We start from the raw sequence: 23,798 nt of genomic DNA, 5'->3' as shown, positions 1-23,798 counted from the left end.
TTCAAAGTGATAGTAAATTTTTTAAGTTTAAACATTTGACATGTTCTGCGTGGAATAAAATATGAGTTTATGAGATTTGCAAGTTTTTATTTAGGTTTTATTTACATTTTACACAAACTTTTCTGTTACTGGGTTTGTATTAGTTTCAGCTGAGGCATACATAGTTTAGTCTGCATGTGATAATACGAACTGAAGAATTCACATTGTCGTCACACACAGAAACGCACACATGGCTGCAGTGTATAGAGTGTGTTGTGTTCCTTATCTTTCACTCTCCTGATCAGAGGGACCGGAAGAGTAGCTTACATATTGACCACACACACCCACACTCATTGCACATGATGATGCAATTCTTCTGACAGGTCCTTGACAAAGCCTACATCTCGCTTAAATATGTCTTGTTAAGTATTTTTACAGAGATGACAGTTTGAAACTTTTGATATTTTGTAAAAAAATCTTTATATATTTATTTTAATGTTAGAGGTGTAATGTTGTGGTAATGTTGCAGTCCTTAGTGTGAGCTTGTTTATGAGGCCTTGGTGACTGTATCAGTTGAAATCTTTAAGCTGGTATTTTACCTGTGATCTTTACCAACTTAAAGGATAAGCATGACATCCGTTCTAGGCTGGGAGGTTTTGTTTTTCTAAAAATAGAAGACATTGCATCCTTCACAGCTGCAGACAGACATTGCTAAGAATGATTAACATCTGAGTTTGAGCAATAGTGTGTCATCTATTGTTGTTTCTACTGCTGTAGTTTAGTTATTATCTTTGCTGTCGTCAGAAATATCCCGAAAATCATCATCTCGATGAAAACTGTATATGTAATTTTTATTGTATGTATTTCTGACACGCACACGTGAACACACTATGTTAATGTTAGTGAGTTTTGTCTGTACTTAAGCAGCATTTGAAATATATGGATGACTAAATATGAATTAAGTCATGTCAGTATTGTTTTTCTTCCTCGCACTGTCTTTGAAAGAACTTTCAGGTACAACAACTCAAATTAAACAAAAATGCTTTGAGAGTGACTTCCGTCACTGTCTCACACTGCCCCCCTGTGGCCTGAGGAAGAAATGATAAGCAGACCGTATGGTTTCAGTTAACCGAATGGCTTCATCCAAGCACTTTGTTACACGTTAGAAGTAGAAAAGTGACGTCAGCGCCAGCATGTTGTGCTTAAAAAGAGGACATTTAGTTTGGATTAATGCATTTTTAAATGTTGTAGGACATTTATTACAGAATTGATAGATGGATAGTCAGTGGATATGCAGCTAATAAAATGTTTTTCTTTTAAGATGACATTTGTTGACTTCAGGCTCTCATTATGTGAGAATTTATTAATTCTTCTGAACTCTTCTGACCATAAAATGCATAAATTAAATACATTTAATACCTTTGTTTATTGGAAACGATCACATTTTCATGAAAACAAAAACAAAAACAAATGGATTAAGTAATAATAAATTGTCACTTAATTATTAGCCAAGGATAATTGTTACAGTGTGTCAAGTGCATTCAAAGCAGTAAATTTTGAAACTTTGTACTGTAGTTTCCGTAACAGAAAGATCGATTTAATCATCTTCCGTGTTGTCTAACGTTACGGCTCAGCTTAAACTAAAACTTAGGATCTGCATTCTGTGAACGGCTTGTCTGGCATGTGAGCTGAGGCTGTGAATGAGCTGGTATGTTTGGTGTCATTTCAATGTCTCTCTCTCACACACACACACACACACACACACACACACACACACACACACACACACACACTGTCAAAGCCCCTGGCATGATGTATGGCCAGGCATCCAGATGGCATTGAGCGCTTTAGCCTCTGGTGGTATGCATACTTCCTCACCTATGACCTTGGCACAAATGCGCACATGCAGATTAAGTGAGACCCGAGAACCTCGACCCATTCTCTGCTCCCTCTGATCCTGTCCTCCTTTTTATTTTTGTGTGTCCCAGTCACACCCATGAAGATTTACAGCTAAATCTCAGTCGTCATGAATTTTTACTTACATTCACAAACCTGAATTCTGATCTTAAGGTGTGAATATGTAGACGTTTCCTTAAATGATTATTTGCAGCAGCGTTTTTATTTGATTAAAAATGCTGATTGTAATATTGGTAGTTACATTGTTTTTGAAAAACAGCAGTGAAGAGGAAGAGGAAGCTCAGATTTACCCAATGTGAAACTAAGACATGCGACATGGAATTAGGGGGGAAAAGAGGAAGGGGAAAAACTATTGAAGGAGGTTAAAGTTCTGAGTTTCAGTACCATGTCAAATGTTCACAAGGCAAAATATAACATGTGTGTTTGTGGGAGTAAAAATGATCTTTTTTTTTTTTCAATAGAATTGGAGGCTCTGTGAAAGCAATATGAATTTGCTTCATGTTAAATTCTATCACACCTTATTTATCATCCTAACCTAGCATCCTTATCAGCTTGAGTTACTCTAAACATGTGTGTATGCCTGGTCAGAAGTATGCATGAAGTAGAGAACAGGATGCACATGGTTTATCTGGCCTTCAGTGTTGTTCTGCACGTTTTAAATGACCCTCTTAAATCCCAGCTGTTTGGGCTGATGGGACAGTGGAAAGCAAACACCACGCGCACTCGTGTGCCCCTTTAACACTTCCTAGAAAGACAACATGAGAGCTGAAGGATTATAAAGCTTGGAGGTCTATCTGTCTCTTAGTCTCAGTCACACTCACACACACACGTTCAGTCTTTGTCTCCTCATCGCTCTCCCACACACACATGCACACACCTCTGTCCGCAGTGGATTTACTGAGCGTGCCTGCTCACCCGTGATTCAGGTGAAATGGAAATCTTTCTACGAAAGGGGTGATTAGAAAGGATTTGTTGAGGATAATATTTCTCATGACAGCTATGAAATATTGTGAGTGAATGGAAATCATTAAAGGGCTTGAATGAGTGCCCAGCTGCGATTGATCCTAACAGTGAGTTTGCTGGGTCAAGGCCATGGGACAGGCCATATTTCAAGAACACCATTTTCATTAAGTTTCCACTTTTAGACTTTTACTGCTTGAAACTCAAGTTAGCGGCCGGTGGTGACGGCTTACTGAGAGAGAAGAGATGTTGCTTTTGTTCATAGATGGGAGAAACCAGGTGGGAATCACTAGACGCACCATAATATGATGTTTTCACGACACTTCACTGACAATATGATATTGTTGCAATTTTTAATATTTTGCAATATGCTGAGTATTGTGATAACATGTATTGCAATTTAGCAAATTACGCCTTCAAATGTCTTTTTTTCCCCACCCCTAATAACCAGGTGGATCTAAACCAGTGTCACAGGTAAAGATTGTACGATAAAACAATAAAAATGCTAACGGAGCCACTGTGCAACAAATCCACTGTCGACACCCCAGACCATAGCTTCATCAGCTTCCTCTCTGGTCCTTGCTGAATCAACATTTTCCAAGCAGCAGTGAACTCAGCATTGCAGCAGCAGAGCCAGCAGTCAAAGTTCTTCTTTAGTATCGTGGAGTAGTGAATCATACCATAGGATTTACAGTGGTTTTCACAGTCAGTGAGCTGAAGTCATCCCTTAAGGGGAAAAGATTTGGTCTCTGATGAGAAGTTGTGGGTGGGTGGACGTCGCTGCCATTTACTGTAAGGAGAAATGTCTTCTTACATGGGTGCTTCTTACTGCTGGGATCCCAAATTAGCTGTAAGCAGAATTTATCTGGGACCTTAAGAAGACACAGGTCTGTAATACAATGTAACACTAACCTGTAGAAACCCACATTGCATGTCTATAGAATTAACGTACTTCATTATTAGAATATTAGTATTCCTTTACAGGTAAAAACCTTCTTTGTTAGGACTCAGTGTTTTATTGTGGAAGAATAGAAATCACACTGACCACACAATAGGTCTGTTGGTGGAAAAATATACTGATATTAGGGAACTAAGCCAGCAAAGAAGATCTTGTTAGCCTGTGTTCTTTTAATTTTTTTAAATTAATTTATTAATTTTTGCTGCATGTGATCATTCATTTATTTGTCTTGCATTGATTGTTTTTAACCGGCAAGAACTGGCAGTTAATTAATCGTGAGGAATAGAAATAAGGGGTCATGTTTTGTCTGAGCTGTTTGCCGGTGATTCTGAAAAGACAAAAAGAGAGGTAATGTGAAGGCGCTGCACTGTCGTAGAAAAAGGAACGGTGTTATTGAAAGAGGAAGTCAAGAGCGGCAGAGAAAGTATGTGAAACTGGTGCAGAACATGTGTGAATAGCGAGACAGTGGTGAGGTGTGCAGTAGATGTGACGGATGAGTTGAAGGTGGGGGTGCGATTACATCAGGAATGAGCTCTGGGCACCTTCTTGTTTGCTGCCAGACAGAAGGGAACGAGGAAGACCACAGAGAGAAGCTGTTGTTGTAGTGAAGGAAGACAAGCTGAGGAGGATGCTAGCAATAGGCTGAGACAGAGGTAGAAGTAGAAGTATCCCTTTCATTGAACCGCAGGTAGATACATAAAGGAGATTAAACTTTTAGAGACAAGTGTGTTTTGTTTTGTTAGAGTGAAGATTTCACGCTTTAATTCCTCGACACAGTGTAAGTCATTCTTTATTTTTTCCCTAATGAAAGTTTCCTTTCAGGTGAAGGCTGCCGGATAATTGATAAATCTTAGTCTGACAGTAAAAGTGGTTTTATGAGTCACATGGATTTTTTTTTTAATGATAAGATGCAGACACACTGAAGCCATACATTTAGTTTTGATAGCTGATGACCTGTCGTTCTTTTTAAAATCTGTAACTAATTCAGAAACTATTCTGCAGATTCGCTTATCTATGACTTGGATAGATACTATCATTGGACATCTGTTCATGCAAATAATAAATATAATACAAATTCAAAAGAAATGTAATACTTTCCACTATATTACTCACACACTCATACAGTGCACCAGAGCTATACTGTCCAGTTACTACCCTGATTATGTTTCCACCATACAAGCCCCACAATCAGGAGTAGACATCGGGGATTTCATCCAGCTCCTGTTGAAAAGCTTAGTGTTGCCCCCAGAGCCTGAAGCCTACCCACCAACAGTCATAAAGAGAGGAGGGACCCAGGATTTGCAGTCCTTTTAGTCTTTCAGGATGCTTAACAGTCTCTTAAAGGTAGGTTTAAACAGGCTGCGATGCCTGGGCTGGGAACACTTTATCATTACACCCACAGCTTGTCTGCTGTGCTCTCCATCACGGGGACAGAGAAGGCGTTTACATGTTTTAACAGGCTCAGCTCTGTCCCCCCTCGACACGTGCACACAGACACATACACACACACACACACACACACACACACACACACACACACACACACACACACACACACACACACACACACACAAGATGAGTGTATTCTGATGATGCTGGTGAATGAGCAATGCACTTTATATTATCCACATGTCCAGAAAAAAATGCAATCTTTTCCTGCAAAACAAAGCTCTACTTTTAAGGTTGACGGGTGCTTATCATCGGCTACAAACCGATTTTTTAAAATTCAGGTTGGTGCGGAAAAATATTTTCACAGCGTCCTTCACCGTTGCCCTTCGCTCTTATCAGTCTGTGGAGCAGCCTAGAACTGAGTGTGTTAACTTCATCAGGGGGCAGCTGGTGGGCAGCAGTGACCCGGCGTAACACCGCAGCTCAGCACTGCTCCATTTATCATGGCCTCAATTCACCGCAGATCCCTTCTGTTTTCTCGTCTCTCCTACGGCTCAACTTTTCTTTCACTGCCTCTTACTTTGGACAGTTTATGCAGTTAAACATTTCAGATAAACAGGAAAGGTATCTGCTGTTACTCAGCAGTGCTGTGTTGTTTATACTGCACTGTACTTTTTTAAAATTTCGTTCTGTATGCCTACACGTTTTATATGATTCAAGAAAGTTAGAAACTGAATGGACAAATGTATCATTAGACACTTTAAAGAGAGAAATACACTGATGGAGGGCTCGCTGTATGTCCCCATTTCAAAATGTGCACTTCAGCGCTCTGTGAAAGTCTGCATGGAAAAATTGTTTAGGAATTTTAGAAAAATGTGTATCAAAGTAAAACATGCTTAAAAAAATCACATTCATAACTAAATGGTACCTGCAGTCTGAGTTTCTTGTGGAAACTATGGATGCCTGCTTGTTGTCAACCCACAGTTTGAAAATCCAATACCCAGAGTGGGTATTAATCAGTGAATACTGCGTTGCTTAGTTTAACTTCTATGAAAACACCATTGAAGCACAGTTTTAGAGAAGCCTGTGCTGCCATACATCTTTCTTTCAGGGCAGACTTTCCTTACTTTAGGAAAACAAACACACCCGCATGTATTGCAGGAGTTGGCATCTGGATGCTGAATTCCCAGGCTCTGAACTGCTAAGCAGTTAAAATCCTCACTTTCAAAACTACAGCAGCTGGTAACCTCAGTTCTCAAATACGTGCAGAATGTTGTTAAGATCATAGGCAATGCAACACTGTGAATCCCACCCCCTCATGACTATTTTTAAGAAATGTTGTTGGCCATTAAGGTTGAAAGCTCTTGAGATTTGCATCTAAAAATCAGATCCTGGTTACTCCACTAAAAAAGTAAATTAATATAAAGAGGTTTCATTTAAGATTGAGCTGTAAGAGGGATGGAATAATAAAACACGAATCCATAGCAGGGGTAAAAGAGGAGAGGTCAGCATGTACTGCTAGAGTATGAGTTGATATTACTGCCCTATAAATACACTAAAAACCTGGACACAGTAGGTGTCTGAGGACCTGATTTATAGTAAATGCAGAATCGCTGACCTACAGTGTGTGTAACTGTGACATTGAAAATAAGACTGTAAGTGGACTCCTGATTAACGACATAAGTGACCATCTTCCAATTTTTACAATCTATGATAGGAATTACAAGATCAATAAAATGGACAGTAAAAAAGAGTACAGACGAGTAAGAACAGAAGAAAGAATGAATGCATTTAAAAAAGATTTATTGAAAGAAAACTGGGGTGAAGTATATCAGGAACAGGACGTTAATAGTGCTTATAATGAATTCCTTAGAATATTTACATTACTGTACAATACCAACTGTCCAATAAAGCAATATAGTAGGAAACATAAATATATGGACTGTCCATGGATAACAAAAGGTCTGCAAAATGCATGTATAAAGAAAAATGCTCTATACAGAGAGTTCTTAAGAACGAGAACTAAAGATGCTGAAATCAGATACAAAAGATATAAAAATAGGTTAACTAATATACTTAGATATAGTAAAAAGGAATACTATAAGAAGCAATTAGATATAAATAGAAATAATAATAATAATAATAATAATAATAATAATAATAATAATAATAATAATAATAATAATAATAATAAAAAAAGATTATGGGAAATCCTGAACAGTGTTATAAAATGTGGGACTGGACAAAAGAACTATCCCAAGTATTTCATTTGTAATGACCATGAAGAATACAATATGGATGTTGTGGCAAATAGTCTCAATGAATTCTTTGTAACTGCTGGACCAAATTTAGCAAGAACAATCACTCATCCTGGGAAAGCACAGGAAAAACCGGATACACTGATAGACAGAAATCCATATTCTATGTTTCTCACAGCTGTTGATGAAAATGAAGTTTTTGAAATTGTCAAAAAATGTAAAAATCAGAAATCTTTGGATTGTAATGATATTGATATGATAGTGGTTAAAAGAGTCATTGAGGCTATTATAAAACCATTTACATACATCTGTAATTTATCATTTCAAACTGGTCGATTTCCAGACAGAATGAAAATAGCAAAAGTTATACCTCTATACAAATCTGGAAACAAACACCATTTCACAAACTACAGGCCTGTCTCTTTACTACCTCAATTCTCAAAAGTTCTTGAAAAACTGTTTAAAAACCGACTGGAAAAATTTATAGATAAACATAAACTACTCACTGAGAGTCAGTACGGATTCAGATCAAGCAGATCAACATCATCGGCACTATTAGATTCAATAGAATACATCACAAATTCCATAGACAAAAAGCAATTTGTGGCTGGGTTATTCATAGACTTGACAAAGGCATTTGACACTATAGATCATGATATATTAATAAGAAAACTGGAACGTTATGGTGTCAGAGGGGTAGTTTTAGATTGGGTCCGGAGTTATTTAAGTGACAGAAAGCAGTTTGTGAAAATAAATGGTGGTTGTTCCTTATGTATGGACATTGCTTGTGGTGTACCCCAAGGGTCAGTTTTGGGTCCAAAATTCTTCAACTTGTACATTAACGACATCTGTAAAGTGTCCAAAGTATTAAAAATGGTTCTCTTTGCTGACGATACAAACATTTTTTGCTCTGGTGATGATCTGCAGAATTTATTGGAGGATATGACTAATGAAATAAGTAAAGTGAAGTTCTGGCTTGATAAAAATAAATTATCATTAAATTTGAATAAATCTAAACTGATGTTATTTGGAAATAGTAGTTTAAATACAAATGCAAAGATTCAAATAAATGGTGTTGATATTGAAAGAGTCAGTGAAAATAAATTTCTGGGGGTAATAATAGATGAAAAACTTAACTGGAGAGCTCACGTAAGATATATTCATTCCAAAGTATCACGAAGCATTGCAGTACTAAACAAGGCAAAACAGGTATTCGACAGAACATCACTTCATATTCTATACTGTTCACTGGTTTCACCATACTTAAGCTATTGTGCAGAGGTCTGGGGCAATAACTATAAAACCACATTACATTCACTTTTTACTCTTCAAAAAAAAGCAATTTGAATCATCCACAATGCAGGTTATAGGGAACATACAAACTCACTATTTTTGCAGTCTGAAATATTGAAAATTGACGATCTAGTGAAATTCCAAACAGCACAAATTCTATTCAAAGCAAAAAATAAAGAACTGCCAGGTAATATTCAGAGTATGTTTTTTTTGAAAGAAGGAAGTTATAATTTAAGGGGTTTTTGTAACTTCAAAACAATGAAGGTACGTACTACAAGAAAAGGCTTTTGTGTTTCTGTTCATGGAGTGAAACTATGGAACAGTCTGAATATTAAAGCAATGTCCAAACATAAAACTGTTCAAAAAGAGTTATAAAAATATGATCTTCTCGAACTATAAAGAAAAGGAAAATATTTAAATTAAGTGAATGTCTCTATTTAAAAACAAACAAACAAACAAACAAAAAACTCATGATGTGATATTATAGTATATAGTATATCAGAAATCTGTTCACTATTTTTATTACAAATTATATCAGTAAGGAAGCTGACTAAACATTCACTGATAATTTATGGCAAAGGGGTGGGATTAAATAAGTGTATACTTCTTCCCACTCCCTTTCAACATGTAAATTAATCAGAAGGTTGTTTTTTTTTTGTATGTAATTTGTATAGTATTTTTTTTCTCTCTTATTTTCTTTTCTAAATGTACTTGTATATTGTTCACATGTTGAAATAAATTACCTATCAATCAATCAATTTTATGAATGTGTGCATCCAAATCGTATCACTTACATTTGCAGAAATAATTATGCGCAAACCATGTGTTTCTTTGGAGGCGTACGCATATCACGGCTGATAATTGATTTTATATTCAGTTCTGCTCTTCCAGCAATAATGGAAATGACATCATCGAGATAAAAGGTTTATTCTGCAATTTTTTTTGTAATGCAAGTAAGGTAAACCACGACATTTTGGATTTAGATTTTGAGCGAGAAGCAAGAATTAAAAAAAGAAAAGAAAAGAAAATTGACAAATTCTAACTTTAAAAAGTGGTGATGTCAATATTGACCAAAATAATAATTTTTTAACTTTAATTGCGCAGTCTTGTTGCTTTTGTCCCACTGCTGTGTTGTGTTGCGTGCCTCTCAAATTTGTGGAAGTCTGCTTCCGGAGGACCAGATCACAGAACAGAGGAAGAGGTGGAGGAATGAGAGCAAAAAATGAATGTTGTGCAGTGGGCCGCAAATAACTGGCCTAAGGACATCAACAGGACTGGAGTGGAGTCAGAGATGGAGAAGAGAGCGAGAGGAGGCAAAACAAAAGAGGGGCGAGTGTTAAGGATATGAAAGTGGAAGGAATAAAGAGTGACATGGACTGAGGGGAGGAGGAGATCATGCATGTGTAAACAAATGCTCTGTGCTGTCCCAGAGTGCTTTTAAAGATTTTTTTTTTTCCTCAATGGAATCAGTTGGAGCGATGGGGAAGTGTCGTGTGTGTGTGTACGCAGACGCACATGCGTTGTTCTTTTATTCTATTTTCCTCTTCACCCAGATGTCCACACAGCAAGGTCCAGATGGCTTGGATGTCCTCTATACTGGAGAGCTTTACACACACAAACACAGACAAAGCAGCATGGCCATGTTTTTCTCCCTCTCAGAGGGAAGATTAACTCTCCTCATTAGGGCTCCCTCCGCCTCTCCACCTCTCGCCTGACACTCTCCTCCCCCTCCCTTTCCTGTTGGCTTGACTTATTCTCATTGGCTGCTTTTATCAGGACCACAGCTGAGTGGATCACCGTGGCTACAGGACACAGGAGCGGGGAGGAGGTGGGATGGGTTGATGTTGCCACGGTAATAGAAGAGGCGACCACTCGCCAAATCATCGAGTGGGGAAAAAAAAGTGGAAGCATGTGGAAAGCGGGTTAGAGGGTTAGGGCTCGAAAGGAGAGGAGGGGGGAAAAACAATAACAACAGGCGAGGGATTAGGCATCGACCGAGCAATCAGGAAGTCCATTTAGGACAAAGCAGAGTCCAAAATGCTCCCAGACTTCAGTCGGCATCGTTGGTGCTGAGCCGCCGGAATGAATAAAAAACCACACAAAGAAGGAAGGAGCTAATTCAGGTGAAAAATGAAAGACGTCACCCGGACGACCGCTGCCACTGCTTGCTGTGATTTTTCACTGCCGATGAGTAAGAGGAGGTAAGCTGGTCATGGTAGTGCCTGGGGCATGGAAATGGAAACGGAGAGAGCCGTCGCTGGATATGAGGAGCATGCGTCAGCATTAAGGAAGGGTGAACAAGAGTCAGAGAGAGAGAGAGAGAGAGAGAGGCAGGCAGTGACAGCAGAGATGAGCACAACTGAGCACAAGAGAGAGATTGAGGTTAGAAGCTGATGTGAGGATACAAGCGGAGCCTGTTAGACTTTTCACCTTCTGTGCCACACCTTGGCTTCATCCTCCTAACACTCCCACCTCTTGACTGCAGCAGCTCCAAGGACCCAGGCTGGAATTTCATTGTCTGAGGGACAATAATCCTCGCTGAATGACTTCTGAATGATCATTTTCACACCCCAGAAGCTTCTTAATGCTGCTGACATATGAAAAGGACAGACCGTTCAAGAGGATTGCATTCTGTATATCTTCTCAAAAGCGGAGCTACTCCTGCCTGCACGAACTGAATTGAGTTATTCATTCTGTATTAAGAATTGTTTGCAGATTATCAGCACAATTACACTTCTGAAAACTGTTTCCATGAAGATCAGCAGCTTTGTTTTCAGAGACTAGTCAGTTCCTGTCACAAAGGTGTGAAAATGAAGAACTCATTGTCCGGCCATTTTAAACAAATGCTGACTCAACCTAAACGATGAAGACAATGAAGGTGGTATTACTGGATGCAGGAGTGACAGCAGAGTTAGCAGAGTAATAAGACGTATTGTTGCGGAATAATGCAACGCCGCTCCGTGAACGACGCCCAGAATATCGCACTTGTCTTCCTGCATGGATGTCGAAGCGAGCTGACTGACCGACTGAGTGTGTGGGTTGCTCACTGGGCTGGAGCAGCAGCTATTTGAGGGCACATAGCACCCGAACAGGTACCGGCTGGGTCTCAGAACTCCACCATGGGGGAGACGGCAGAATACCAGAGACTGCAGGAGACGACAGAGTCGGATTACCAAAGGCTGCCTAGCGATGATGAAGAGGTAGACCTGTGCAGTTCCCTTTATTTTACAGTAGTAGGTAATAGTAGGTAATGGATTAATTTCAGCCAGCAGTATGAACCTGTCAAAGGGAAATGAAATGATGATTTATGATTTGTAGGTGTCTCTGTATTTCAAATCATTGCCATTGTGAGCATGTATCTTGTCTTGTTCGGTGTCATGTCCAAAACACTTTGGTGAATGTACACAGCTGTTTTCCTGTGACATGGCTTTCACTCCTCAGTCAGTGTCGGGCCGGGTTTCCCGACATTTAAGCATCCTTTTTCCCTTCGTGTCAGTTTACATACTGATGGATTAGCAGCACCTGATCAGGTGATGAAGGTGCTCCATCATTTTTAGTGTTAAATAATGTGGAAAATTTATAAGCTTTTTTTTTTTTTCTTCCCCCAAACAGACTCTTTGACACGTCAGAGCATAAGGGGTAAACAAAGACAGGTGTAAATACTGGATGCCATTAAGTTTACTTTAGTTTCAGTGGCATTGCTTGTGCGTGTTCATTGTCACTCTATCCCGGCTTGCTGAAACACAATATTACAACGGCCATTGTTCTTAGTAACACCTGTGGCAAGACATACGTCTGCTGAGGGGGAAAAAGTCTGGTTGGATTGTGCGAACATAACTCCACTTCATAGATCTCCCAAAGTGCTCATTCATCTGTCAGACAGTACTAGCTCTTTTACCCATGTATGTCAGTAGCGCCCTGCTCAGCCACCACGCACAACACACGGCACTTCTCGCCCACACACAAGGCCGAGTTATTGAATGCAGAGCCATGAGGTCACTGATGAAGTGCTGCAGAATGAGGTTGGTGAGAGGCAAACTATGACATTTTATACTCTCCCACCTATTCTGCAAAGCCACACACAAACACACACACACACACTATTTCACAAATGCTGTGACGGCCCGACTCTTTTTTTTTTTTTTTTTGTTGTTGTTTTGTTTGGCTTTTAGGCTGGCTGTTTAATTTCCACATCAAACCATTGTGAAGCATCTCTGTTGCCTTTTTTTAATGTTTTCAACATCAGAAGAAAATGTGTAGAATCACTGAACTCAGAGCTAGATAAATAAATTCACCAGGTCGGTAATTCACCGTTTTACCCTTTTTTGTAGAGATGTTGTAAACTGAATAGTTTCAACAGTCTGCAAGGGCATTAGATGTCAGGGGTGTGTGTTGCTGTCATGTTTAGGCTGGAATAGATTATTTAAAATTCAAAGTTGGCTTAAAAAAAAACAAGAAAAAACTGTCTGGTGTGAAATATACAGTGTTGATAGTTTGGTCTTTACTGTATTTTCAATGTGATTAAAATGTGGCTAAAGCAGTTATTACTGGTAACTAAAACTGATTTTGAAAAAACAGATAAAAGTACAATAAAGGTAAAAATTGGACTTAAAAACCCTGAAACGTATTGTGAATAATAATAATAATAATAAATAAACAAAACAATACAGTTTTATTTATATAGCACATTTAAAAACCCGAAGGCATGCCAAAGTGCTTCACAGTAATACGGAGAAACAACATAAGTCAATAACAGAGTACAGATCAGGCACTAGCACAGACAGAATGGAGGCACTAATAGACCAGAAGAGTTAAGTAAAATGGGTATCAAACCTCTACAGGAGGAAGGTCAGATCGTGAATACAAAAATATCTACTAAGAAGATAAAAACAGCAGTAAAATTAATAATAAAATAATACATTTAATAAAAAGGGTATTAACTGGTCAGGAAAGCCAGGTTAAATAAGTATGCTTTCAATCTTGATTTAAAGGATTGGACAGAGTCCGAGGCACGAATAGAAGCAGGGAGGCTATTCCAAAGATTGGGTGCAGCTGAGGCAAAGGCACGATCGCCTCTGCTCTTCAGTCTAAACGTAGGTCTAAAACTCACGGGAAATGTTAAGTCTTTGTTCATTTGGTCAATTTGTTCTTTGTAACTATTTATATATAAAAATATTTGAAATTGTGATATGTAAGCTGCCTGCACAATGTTTCTTTTTGTATTTCTTTTTATACAATTTTTACTGTAATGTGTATCCTAAACTTCTTAAAGTTATCCTGTAACAAAGTAAACAAAATAAATATCAAAAACTAATAAAAGCTTAACTGAAATGTGTAATTTCTACCATTAAATGTAAAAATGAAACAAGAAAATAAGAAATTAATTCAAAATTTAAAAACAAAAAATCTAAATTTAAACAAAAAACTAAACACAAACTGAAAATATGTAAAAAAAAATTGCCTGAACAGAGTGATTTCACTATTGGTGAGAATTACAATTTGAACTTTTTCAAAATGAAGGATGTTATTTTTTTATTTATTATGTTTGTTTAAACATTTTATGGTGACTTGTGTTTAAATTGAATTGGGTTCAAATTTGACTCACTACCGCTGCTACTTCAAGCAATGCCCTGCGCTGGTCTTCCCCGACGTGTACTGGGTTTCAGCCCTCCGGGACCTGCTGTTGATAAGCAAATATAGGGAGAAGATAAATGAATGTGTAGATGTGTGCGGCAGTTTAAATGTAATACTGTCCTGTGTGTGTTGAGGATCTGTGTGCTAGTTGAGCAGAGTTGAACCGATGGACGCTGCAGCTGTTGTGCTCTGTTTGGGGCTGAATCAGATCAGTCTCCTTCCACAGCTGCAGCTTTGTGCTGAGTACAGCGGTTTCTCTAGGGTTAGCTTTCAGCGCCACAGCCTGCAGCTGCCTCATCTTATTCTGAAACTGAGTGAAAAACACTTAAGGGTAGATGTACGGAAAATGTAGGTGTATGGAAAATACTAGAAATACTTATTGTGTTATTAGAGTGACCATTTTATTCTCCACACAGATATCTTATGGATGTTTTTCCCCCTGTGGAGGATGAAGGGATTAGCGGGCAAGCCTTATCTGAAAATGATGAATTTGTGTTGGCCGTGAGTATGGCTGGGCATCCACTGTGTTTGGAATAATATGAATGTAATAAGTCATTTCTTTTGATTGAGCTACCTGCTGTGATAGATTTTGAGTTCAATCATTTTATTCATGATATTTGATATTTATTTTAATGGCCCCTCCTTCTCCCTCTTAACCTGCTTTAAGGGATCAAAGAAAGGATTGCTCAGTACGGGTGTTTTTCATTGTTTTGTGGGGGTTGTTTTTTACAGTCTGGCATTATGCATATTAGGTCAAGCTACCAAAACAATTTGTTGACAAAACACAGCACATATGTTCCTGAAAACTGGAAGTGATGACCTGGAAGCAGGCCACTGGCATCCAGAGCTCTCATCTTTCTCATAATCGGTTCATGGGCACATTAACGCTCACAGCCTCATACCGCCTCTCCCCTCCTGGCTTTGTGAGTAATGAGTTCCTGTGGACGGTAAAGGGATTTAAGGAAAACGTAAAAGCCAGACCTTGGGAGATAGTTGCTATCTGTGACATTAGGAATGATGGATCTCTGTATGTCTGTGCATGCTGTCCTCTGTCAGAGGTTTTTGTGTGTTTGTGTAGATATTGTTCTAGCACAGTTTCTAAAGTGATTAATGTAGTTCTACTACTCCTTCTTCTTCACTCTGCATTTTTGGCACCTGGCACCCAAAACGCAGTTTGATGTTTTGTTACCAAAATGTTGGAACTTAGTTTAGAAATACACTGGTGCCCAGTAAGCTAACTTAATTCCCAACATAGTGCCTCGGGATGAATCTAGTCGGTGTGCATGCCTTTGCATGCCTTCCTGTATACAGTGAGCATCATATTACAGAATCTAGAAGTGTGTGTGTGTGTGTGTGTGTGTGTGTGTGTACCTGTTTAGACATCTGTGTGGGGACCAGAGATGGGCAAGTAACGCGTTACTGTAATCCGATTACTTTTTTCAAGTAACGAGTAAAGTAAGGGATTACTATTGCAAAAACGGTAATTAGATTACCGTTACTTTCCCGTAGGAACGCTGCGTTACTGCGTTACTAAAACCGTGATTTTTTGTGAGAATGTCTCATGACAGTGACGTCAGCAAGTGCGACGTTCGTGACAACAGCTGTGTGCAGATCAACAATGGATCGACTGCGGGAGAGAGTATGAGCGTGCAGCGTTTAAAGCGTGGAAGTACTGACCTTACTTTAAGTTTGATTCCATAAAAAGTGACAAAAACATTAGTGTCCGTTGTGCGTGGGAAGAAAACTTCTTTTTACAGCGAAAAAAACCCCCTAAACTTCCAAGCAAGCATCGAGTGCGCTATGACGTAATGGGAAATTCACAGAGAAACTCGCGGATTCTTCCACTGACCGCTGCGGCACACCTGCACCAGGGTAAACCTCCGCCTACCCTACTCCTGCTTTACAGGTGAAAATAGAACAAAAGGACCGCTAGTCTTTGACTTTATTTATTTTCTGCTGTGTTTTACTTGCATCTATTTGAAAGACTGAGTGTAAACACAAAAAATATATATTTTATGTGCTGGAATGTGCAGAAAATAGGTTTAAATAGGTTTAAAACAAATTTCTTCCAGTCAGAGAATGTTGCATATAATCAAATTTTTGCTTGATGCATAAAGTCAAAAGATTAAAACTAATAAAACAAGTTTTAAAAAGGGACTTTTCCATTTGATTACATTTTGTATGATGGATTGTAGAAAAAGTAGAATTGGGCTGAAAGATCTATCGCTTTATCACCTATTCAGGTTGTAAATCGTGTTTTTAAAAAGTAACTAAGTAATTAATTACTTTTGAAAATAAGTAATCAGTAAAGTAATGGGATTACTTTTTTGGGGAAGTAATCAGTAATTAGTTACTGATTACTTTTTTTCAAGTAACTTGACCAACACTGGTGGGGACCAACAGCCACTAGTCAGCACAAAAGTGCCACAAGTTTGATGGCATTTTTAAGACTCAAGACTGTAGTTTTAGTGTCACAGTTACAATTAGGTTGTGGTTGGATGGAGGCTAGTGTTAGGCAAACATTTTTGATGGTTAGGGTAAGCGGCTAGAGAAACATTATGTCAACTAGATGTCCTCACTAAGATATCAACACGAGAATGTGTGTGTGCGTGTATGTGCATGTGTGTTTCAGTACTGTAACATAATAGAGCTCACAGCCTTTTGTTCTTCATAATCTTATTAGCTAGAAAGGTCCTAATCTGATGTCTGGTCATGATAATGTAATCTTCACGGTCAAACATTTAACTTGGGCTTTATAGTATTAGTGTCCTTTTGTAAAGCCACTCAGTCAGACTACTTTGTGCATGCATGCGAGGTCAGACAGCAGTCTTAATGTAAGGCTAGTAGCAGTAAATCTGTAAAAAAAAAAATCCAAACAGTTTTATTTCATTGAATCAATTTCATTGATCTTGATAAACGGGTCACATTTAGCTTCCTCCAGGGTCGTCACCACAGGTGATCAGGTTATTGTGGTGTGATATATGTAGAATAGATATATGTAGGAGACGGCGTGTAAAAGTTTATTTAGCTTACTTTAGCTTTCTACTTTAGCTTTATTACCATGAACATTGCACAGTGGTGTATTTTGAACCAAACTAGGGCGTAAACCAAACCTCAGTCAAACCAAACAGACAGTGAAAACTGAGAAAAAAGAAAAAAAATCAAGAAAATCAACCAATTATCAACTGAAATTAGGTGTTTACTAAACTATCAGCAACTGCTTTTATATCAACTGATGAATGAAAATTAAAAAAGATAAAGAAGAGATGGGAGAAAAACTATCTGATGAGTGTTGATGTTGCATAGCTTGTTCACCAGAGGGCACTCTGCAGCTTCGCTATGGCATCACGCATGTATGGACGCCCAACCAACCAGTTGATCTGAGCAGTGTAAATGAGTAAGCAACTACACAAAATAGGTGTTTTGGAAATCTGTTTGTTTTGTTTTTATGAAGGAAAAAAATACTGGCCAATATATCAAAACATCACATGTTTAAGTCACTAAATATTGGTATTGTTTGACACAAATGCCATCACTATAGTCATATTGTGACTTACTGTAACTACACGGTAATGCCAGATAGAGCCCTGGTTTTAAATGCTATCTGGTTCTGATTTAAAAAATGACCATAGTTTTCATCCAATTCATCCAAACTGAGATTTCAGTTTGTTAACTTGAAATTTCAAGATATTTACAATTTTGAATCAAAATTTTCTTCACTTTCAGCATTTGAATCCTAATTAACTCTTGAACTTATTAGGACGAGACTTTTCTCGTTATTTCAGCAAGCAATAAAAAAACTGATAATAATTTTTTGTCTTAATCACCAGCCACTAGTTGTCAAGACACCTCGAGGCTTGGTAAAATGGGCTGTTTTTCCTCTGAGGACTTTAGGTGGATTTTGTTGCCACTGGTCATAAACTGGCCCCACATAACCAGAATGGCAACTGATAAAAGTTTGTGTGACCTGTGTAATCCCAAAGTCTTTTTAGAGTGGAAAAACAAATGCCTGTCACACACAGAGCAATGAAAACACCTCATATTAAGATTTAGTGCCCCCTAGTGTTCATATGGCAACAATACATATTGACTTATGTTAATCGTATCGCTCTAATCTCCTTAGTCAGGAGGCAGCTGACGGCTCTCTGACACATTCCTTCCACTGATTTCTAACAAAACATCAGATGAAATTGGATATTTGATGGTACTCTACACAAACGCTGCATTATCACACACACAGCTTCCCGTTTCACTAAACTGCCACACTGGTGGCGCCATATTTCCTCTTCTTTTTATCCCAGCCTATCTCTTTATTTGTTTTTTTAAATTTCTTTAATTAAAAAAAAAAGGTAATTAATAATGAGTTCTGTTTGAAGTGGTTTAAAGCTATTGCTTTTTTCACCTTCATTACTGTTGAATCCTGTTGATTAATCAATCCAACACACACACACACACACACACACACACACACACACACACACACACACACACACACACACACTGACAACTGATAATTGTTCAGTGTTGTTTCTTTTGATGAATTAATGGACAACATTTTGTAAAAATCCAGTTATGTTAGTAATGTCCTTCTTTGTCCTGCTGCTGATTTTCAGGAATGTGGGCTATTTCATAGCATCTGTTTCACAGTCTTGTGAGTTACATAAGTGCTCCAAAGCAAACATTACTTCCTTATTTATCATATCACTGAAGCTAACTTTACTGTGACAAATTCTATATTGGCATCTATTAAAATACGGCTGATGCAAAAATCTGAATAGTCTAGGGAGGTAGTTATGATATTAATTGGTCTACGTGATCCTTATGATTCTGGATGCTTGACTCATATAGTAACTATAATATACTTTAATGCAATGCTGTCAAACAAAAGCAATAGAGACTGTGTAAACTAAGAAATCCAAACGGAAGGCATTGGGATTTTTTAGGCTGTTCTACTTATATAAAAAAAGTTTGGTATCCTTAGTCGGCTTGTGTTAAGGTGATGACCGTGAGCTGCGACTTTCCACCTGTGTGAGGGCCTTGTGGATTTATTTAATTACACATCACGTTACATCCGAATTTCCAGCAGGATACAGTAGGCCATGTTCTCTTAAAGTTTTGGCTGATGTCATTCGGATCCCTCTCCATGTGGGCAAGGGGCACAGCAAAGAAACTCCAATGTGGATATCATCAGCTAGCACACTGTTCCCTGTGTTGATGACAGTATGGCCGCCTGCCTTTGCCTGGCTGACTTCGTTGAATCTATTATAACGTCACTCTGAAGTGAGACAATTTGTTCACTTACACATTACAGTTAAAAATAATAATTTTTATAGATCAAAACATTCAAATAAAGTCTGCCATTTAGACAGCTGATTAAAGTACACAAACTACACAAATAAATTGGTATGCAAACTCACGCTGCACAGCATCACCCGCCTCTGACAAATGCCTGTTTTCCCGTCTCTGATTAAACTCCAAGACTTCATGACCAAACACCATTTGTAGTTTTTATTTCCACCCCATAACACCTCTGCCTGCTCGCCTTCTGTCCATCCTCAGACTAGTAAACACAAAACTTCCTAATTCAAAGCAGAAGTGTGTGGTAGTAAATGGAAGGGAGAGTGAGACAGAGGGAGCATTATAAAAAACTAAATCTAGTGAAAAGGGAACAGCTAAGTCAAAGTGTGGATTGATGGGGTAGACTTATGAAAAACAGCACAGCGAGCGAAAGAAGGGGGAGGAGGAGTGGTGAAATCAGAAAGGCAAAAGTTTAATAATATCTGCCCACGGAGGCAGATGTGGCTTATTGCCACCATTGGTCTGAAAAACAGCCGCTACGGGTTTGTTTATAGTCAGCGTAGTGGAAGAGAGATAACATTTTTAGAGGATTAGAGGCAGGAAATAAAAGGCAGTACCAAATAAAGAAGAAAATGCAAGAGTTTGGCCAGATCCTCAGGGATAAAGAGGAGGGACAGAAGGAGGCATGGGAGTGAAAGAGAAGGGATTAATGAAGGAGTGAAGGATGGGGAGGAGAAGAGTGATGGCAGGAGTTTTAGTCAGCGCAAAAAAGACGTCACAGTGACAGCAAAGGAGTGTGCGAGTTTACCGCGGTTAAGTGACCTGAGCAGGTCTTATGTAATCATAATTATCATCATGTGGGTTTTTTCTTCACTATTACTGTAAACTATTAGTCATCCACTAACAGATATCTGTAAACCTGTTTGGCACATTGTGTGGTTCATACCTCAGAAATTATTCATACACTATTTCATTGTCCGAATGATCCTGGTGGTTAATGATTGGTGCTTCGAGTATGCTTCTGGGTTTGTTAAGCAGATACTCTTACACAATGCGCTGGTTATAAGTGATTAAAGATCATAACAAATAGATGTAAAATGAAACTTGAAAAAATATATAGTAGGAAAATCTACTCGTAAATCGTAGAGATATTGATTGCCATTCAAAATATTACACTAAGCAGGTTGGGAGATTCTGCAAGGCAACAGAGGGAGAAGCTGAAAGAGCGCTTGGGGTGTGTGTGTGTGTGTGTGTGTGTGTGTCTCTTTGGGAGGTTGCATCACAGGAAACAAGCTCCCCCTCCTGCAGTTGAATGTGACCCTTTGGCCCTGGATCAAATGCTCCTCCGGGCTGAATACCATGAAGCCTCTGTCCTCTGCACCACGCTCTGCTCTGCACTGCACGGACGGCAGGAGGAGGAGGGTGGGGGGTTCGGGGGTCAGGACAGATAGGGTGAGGAGTGGAGTTGCAGGAGGGGGCAGGATAAAGGGGTAGAGAAAATTTGGCTGATGCAGAAGTGAGAATTATAAGCAGTCAACATGAAGCTCAAGCACATATGCTACCTGTAAACAAATGCAGACTGGCCCCCCTCCCTCCCCCCGCTGGCAGACATGCATGTTTTTAAAGCCTAAAAAGTGGAGCCGGAGACGCCGACTCTGGCTCGTCTGTTTGTGCTGCTGAGGGGATTGAATCGGGCAGAAGACGCTCCTATTTTTAGTCCCATGCGTGATGGAGGGATCGAAAAGCAAACAGACAGTATATGCACAGGCAAAGCAGAGAGAGCGAGACGGGGGGAGAGAGAGAGGGAGAGAGAGACAGAGGCAGTGAAAGGAAGGGAGGAAGAAGGAGTGACTTATTTGTGAAGTTCTGCAAGTTTGGATGACTGGCTCATTGCTGTCTGAGGAGGGCACATGGCTGGACTTGGGCAGAGGGCAGAGCTGGGAGGCTTTCTCTGCTAGAAGCAGCAGCTTCCATTCGCTCTCCAGCCTTCTTTCCTAATATTACAAGCCAGTTTGAGTTCTCTTCTGCATTCTCAAGTGCTACATAAATGCCTCTTTGACTTCTTGTGGGGAGCTGAAGCAGTAGAAGGGGCTTAGAGGAGGATTGTCCCGCCATGGAATGCTGTAGATTTGCGTGCAGGGTTTCAGGAAGTTTTTCTTCCCCTTCTCGGGTTCATAGGTCTGGGTCCGGATCCAAAAACTGTGTGCGCTTCTTAGAATTCCCTCAGAGACTCAAACCAAGGGTGCTGTGGCTCTGGTAATGATTTAAAGGACAAGCAACAACCACGGGCCATTTAAACGTGTATGCACTTTATTTGCACCTACATTCATCCCAGACGAAGGAATTCAGGATGCGACGCTTTGACAAGCTGAAAAAGACATTCCCCTTCCTGGCACGCTTTCACGTGTATCGAGTAAGTCTGCTCTGCTGGATTGTCTACTCTCCATATTCCATTGAGGGGATATCTTCTTTAGCATGACATGGATACTTGTAACTATAGTCAGAGTCATGTGGTTTAATTAGTTGTTAGAATACATGAATCATGAATATGGTATGGTGGAGGTCAGTTGTCTGTAACTCTGCGTGTGTGTGTGTGTGGACTCTCCAGCTGGTCTGAGGCTCTCCCCAGGGATGGTTGTTATTGCAGCAGGATGTGAGAGCAGAACCGATTTAACACAGGACATGAGTTTGGCCAGAAGGTGTGTGTGTGTGTGTGTGTGTGTGTGTGTGTGTGTGTGTGTGTGTGTGTGTGTGTGTGTGTGTGTGTGTGTGTGTGTGTGTGTGTGTGTGTGTGTGTGTGTGTGTGTGTGTGTGTGTGTGTACGTGTACATGCGCCTGTGTGAATATCAGCACCACCTTGAGGAATTCGTTCAGGCCAAAAGCATTTCTCAGCAATGACACCATGTTGTTTGTCTGCATCTAAATTCCTGCATCCCTCATTTATTTCTCTTTGTTTTCCTCCCCGTTTGGTCGTTTTCAATATTTTTTGAAGTAAACGCTAAGCTTGGACAGTTTAGTGCAAACAGGCTTAGCTTCTTAATCTGTCAGAATTTCATGATGCTTCTTTAAAATATGGTGAAATGAAGGAAAGTATATAGATCACTAGTTAGTTCTGGATTTCTAGCCCTGGTTGGATTCTTCAGAGTCGTAACGGAAGTCATTTCTAACAGTTGGGATGCAGCATTTCTTTCAAGTTTAACCTCACATCTTCAAAATGTACGTTTTCTACTTCCTACTTTAGGAGAAGTTAAGCCCCTGATGACATTTTACATAAACTAAATAAAGGAAGGACCCTGTTTTGTTTGGAGAAAGTATAATTTGATGATCTCAGCTGGTGAAGATTCAGGGTGTATCAAAAAGAATCACCTTAATTCAAAAGGCTATATGTTTCAAAGTAATGGGCATAGACGCTTGCATGTAAAGTTTTACATACAAAACTTGCATCGTTTACACGTGCTCAGTGTGTCCCCAACCAGATACATGGCACACATCAATACGATAACTCGTCCCAACCACCACATGAATCTTTTAAATCCTCGCTTTCTACCAGTACATGTTTCGACTGTTACCAGTAAACAGCTGCGGATTTAAAGCACTTTAAAGTCAGATGTTTCTTTTTGATACACCCTGTATAAAGCTCTTTCTTAACCCCCTAAATTAATTGTATCAAAGCTTATTCCTATGAACGTGTCTTAGGAAAAAACAAACCCAACATGCCTTAATGGGTTTATAATTTGGTTGCTAGTGGGCCAAGAAGTAGAAGCGCTTCATCTCCTTGATTTTGACCCCTCATGCCTCAAATGACACTGCCATGAAATGAGGCCCAAGAGAAAGCTGACTTGCATCTTTGGCACCGTCCAGAGAAATAGCATTCTTTCTTCAGTGTTGACTGCTGCTGGGGAAGATTGTAAAGGATGAGTTGGGCTTGTTTTCATGGAAAAATGAAAGGATTAAATGAAAATGAAAAATCATTTGTTTCTTGTTTGGGAAAACTTTTGCGTCAAACTCTTAATAGCACGTCTGCCACTGGCACAGCTTAACCCGCAGTGGACCAGCCAAAAGGGCCATTGGATCGTTTTTCTCAGGATAAGAGTCAGGCATGATGTATCAAA

At 39.3% G+C, this 23,798-nt stretch overlaps 1 protein-coding gene across 8 annotated transcripts in view; it reads left to right on the top strand.

Moving 5' to 3' along the window:
* The window catches only part of LOC146367227 (activated CDC42 kinase 1-like), a 58,273-nt gene that overhangs the window by 14,861 nt on the left and 19,614 nt on the right, over window positions 1-23,798 (top strand). For 2 of the 8 annotated variants that reach the window (XM_084911818.1, XM_084911821.1), the window contains exon 1: window positions 9,454-11,954. The exons of 1 other annotated variant lie outside the window; for it this stretch is intronic. In XM_084911818.1, the coding sequence (XP_084767944.1) occupies window positions 11,874-11,954 (81 nt within the window). In that variant the 5' untranslated portion in view covers window positions 9,454-11,873. Of the gene's footprint in view, window positions 1-9,451; window positions 11,955-14,342; window positions 14,890-21,314; window positions 22,100-23,798 lie in introns of those variants that run through there. 5 more of the 8 variants (XM_084911819.1, XM_084911815.1, XM_084911817.1 and 2 more) reach the window with 5 other exon arrangements.

The sequence above is a fragment of the Perissodus microlepis genome, chromosome 18 (genome assembly GCF_051167445.1).
Source record: "Perissodus microlepis isolate ML-2025 ecotype Zambia chromosome 18, ASM5116744v1, whole genome shotgun sequence".
In the NCBI taxonomy this organism is placed as follows: Eukaryota; Metazoa; Chordata; class Actinopteri; order Cichliformes; family Cichlidae; genus Perissodus; species Perissodus microlepis.
This window is presented reverse-complemented; position numbering and strand designations above follow the sequence as displayed.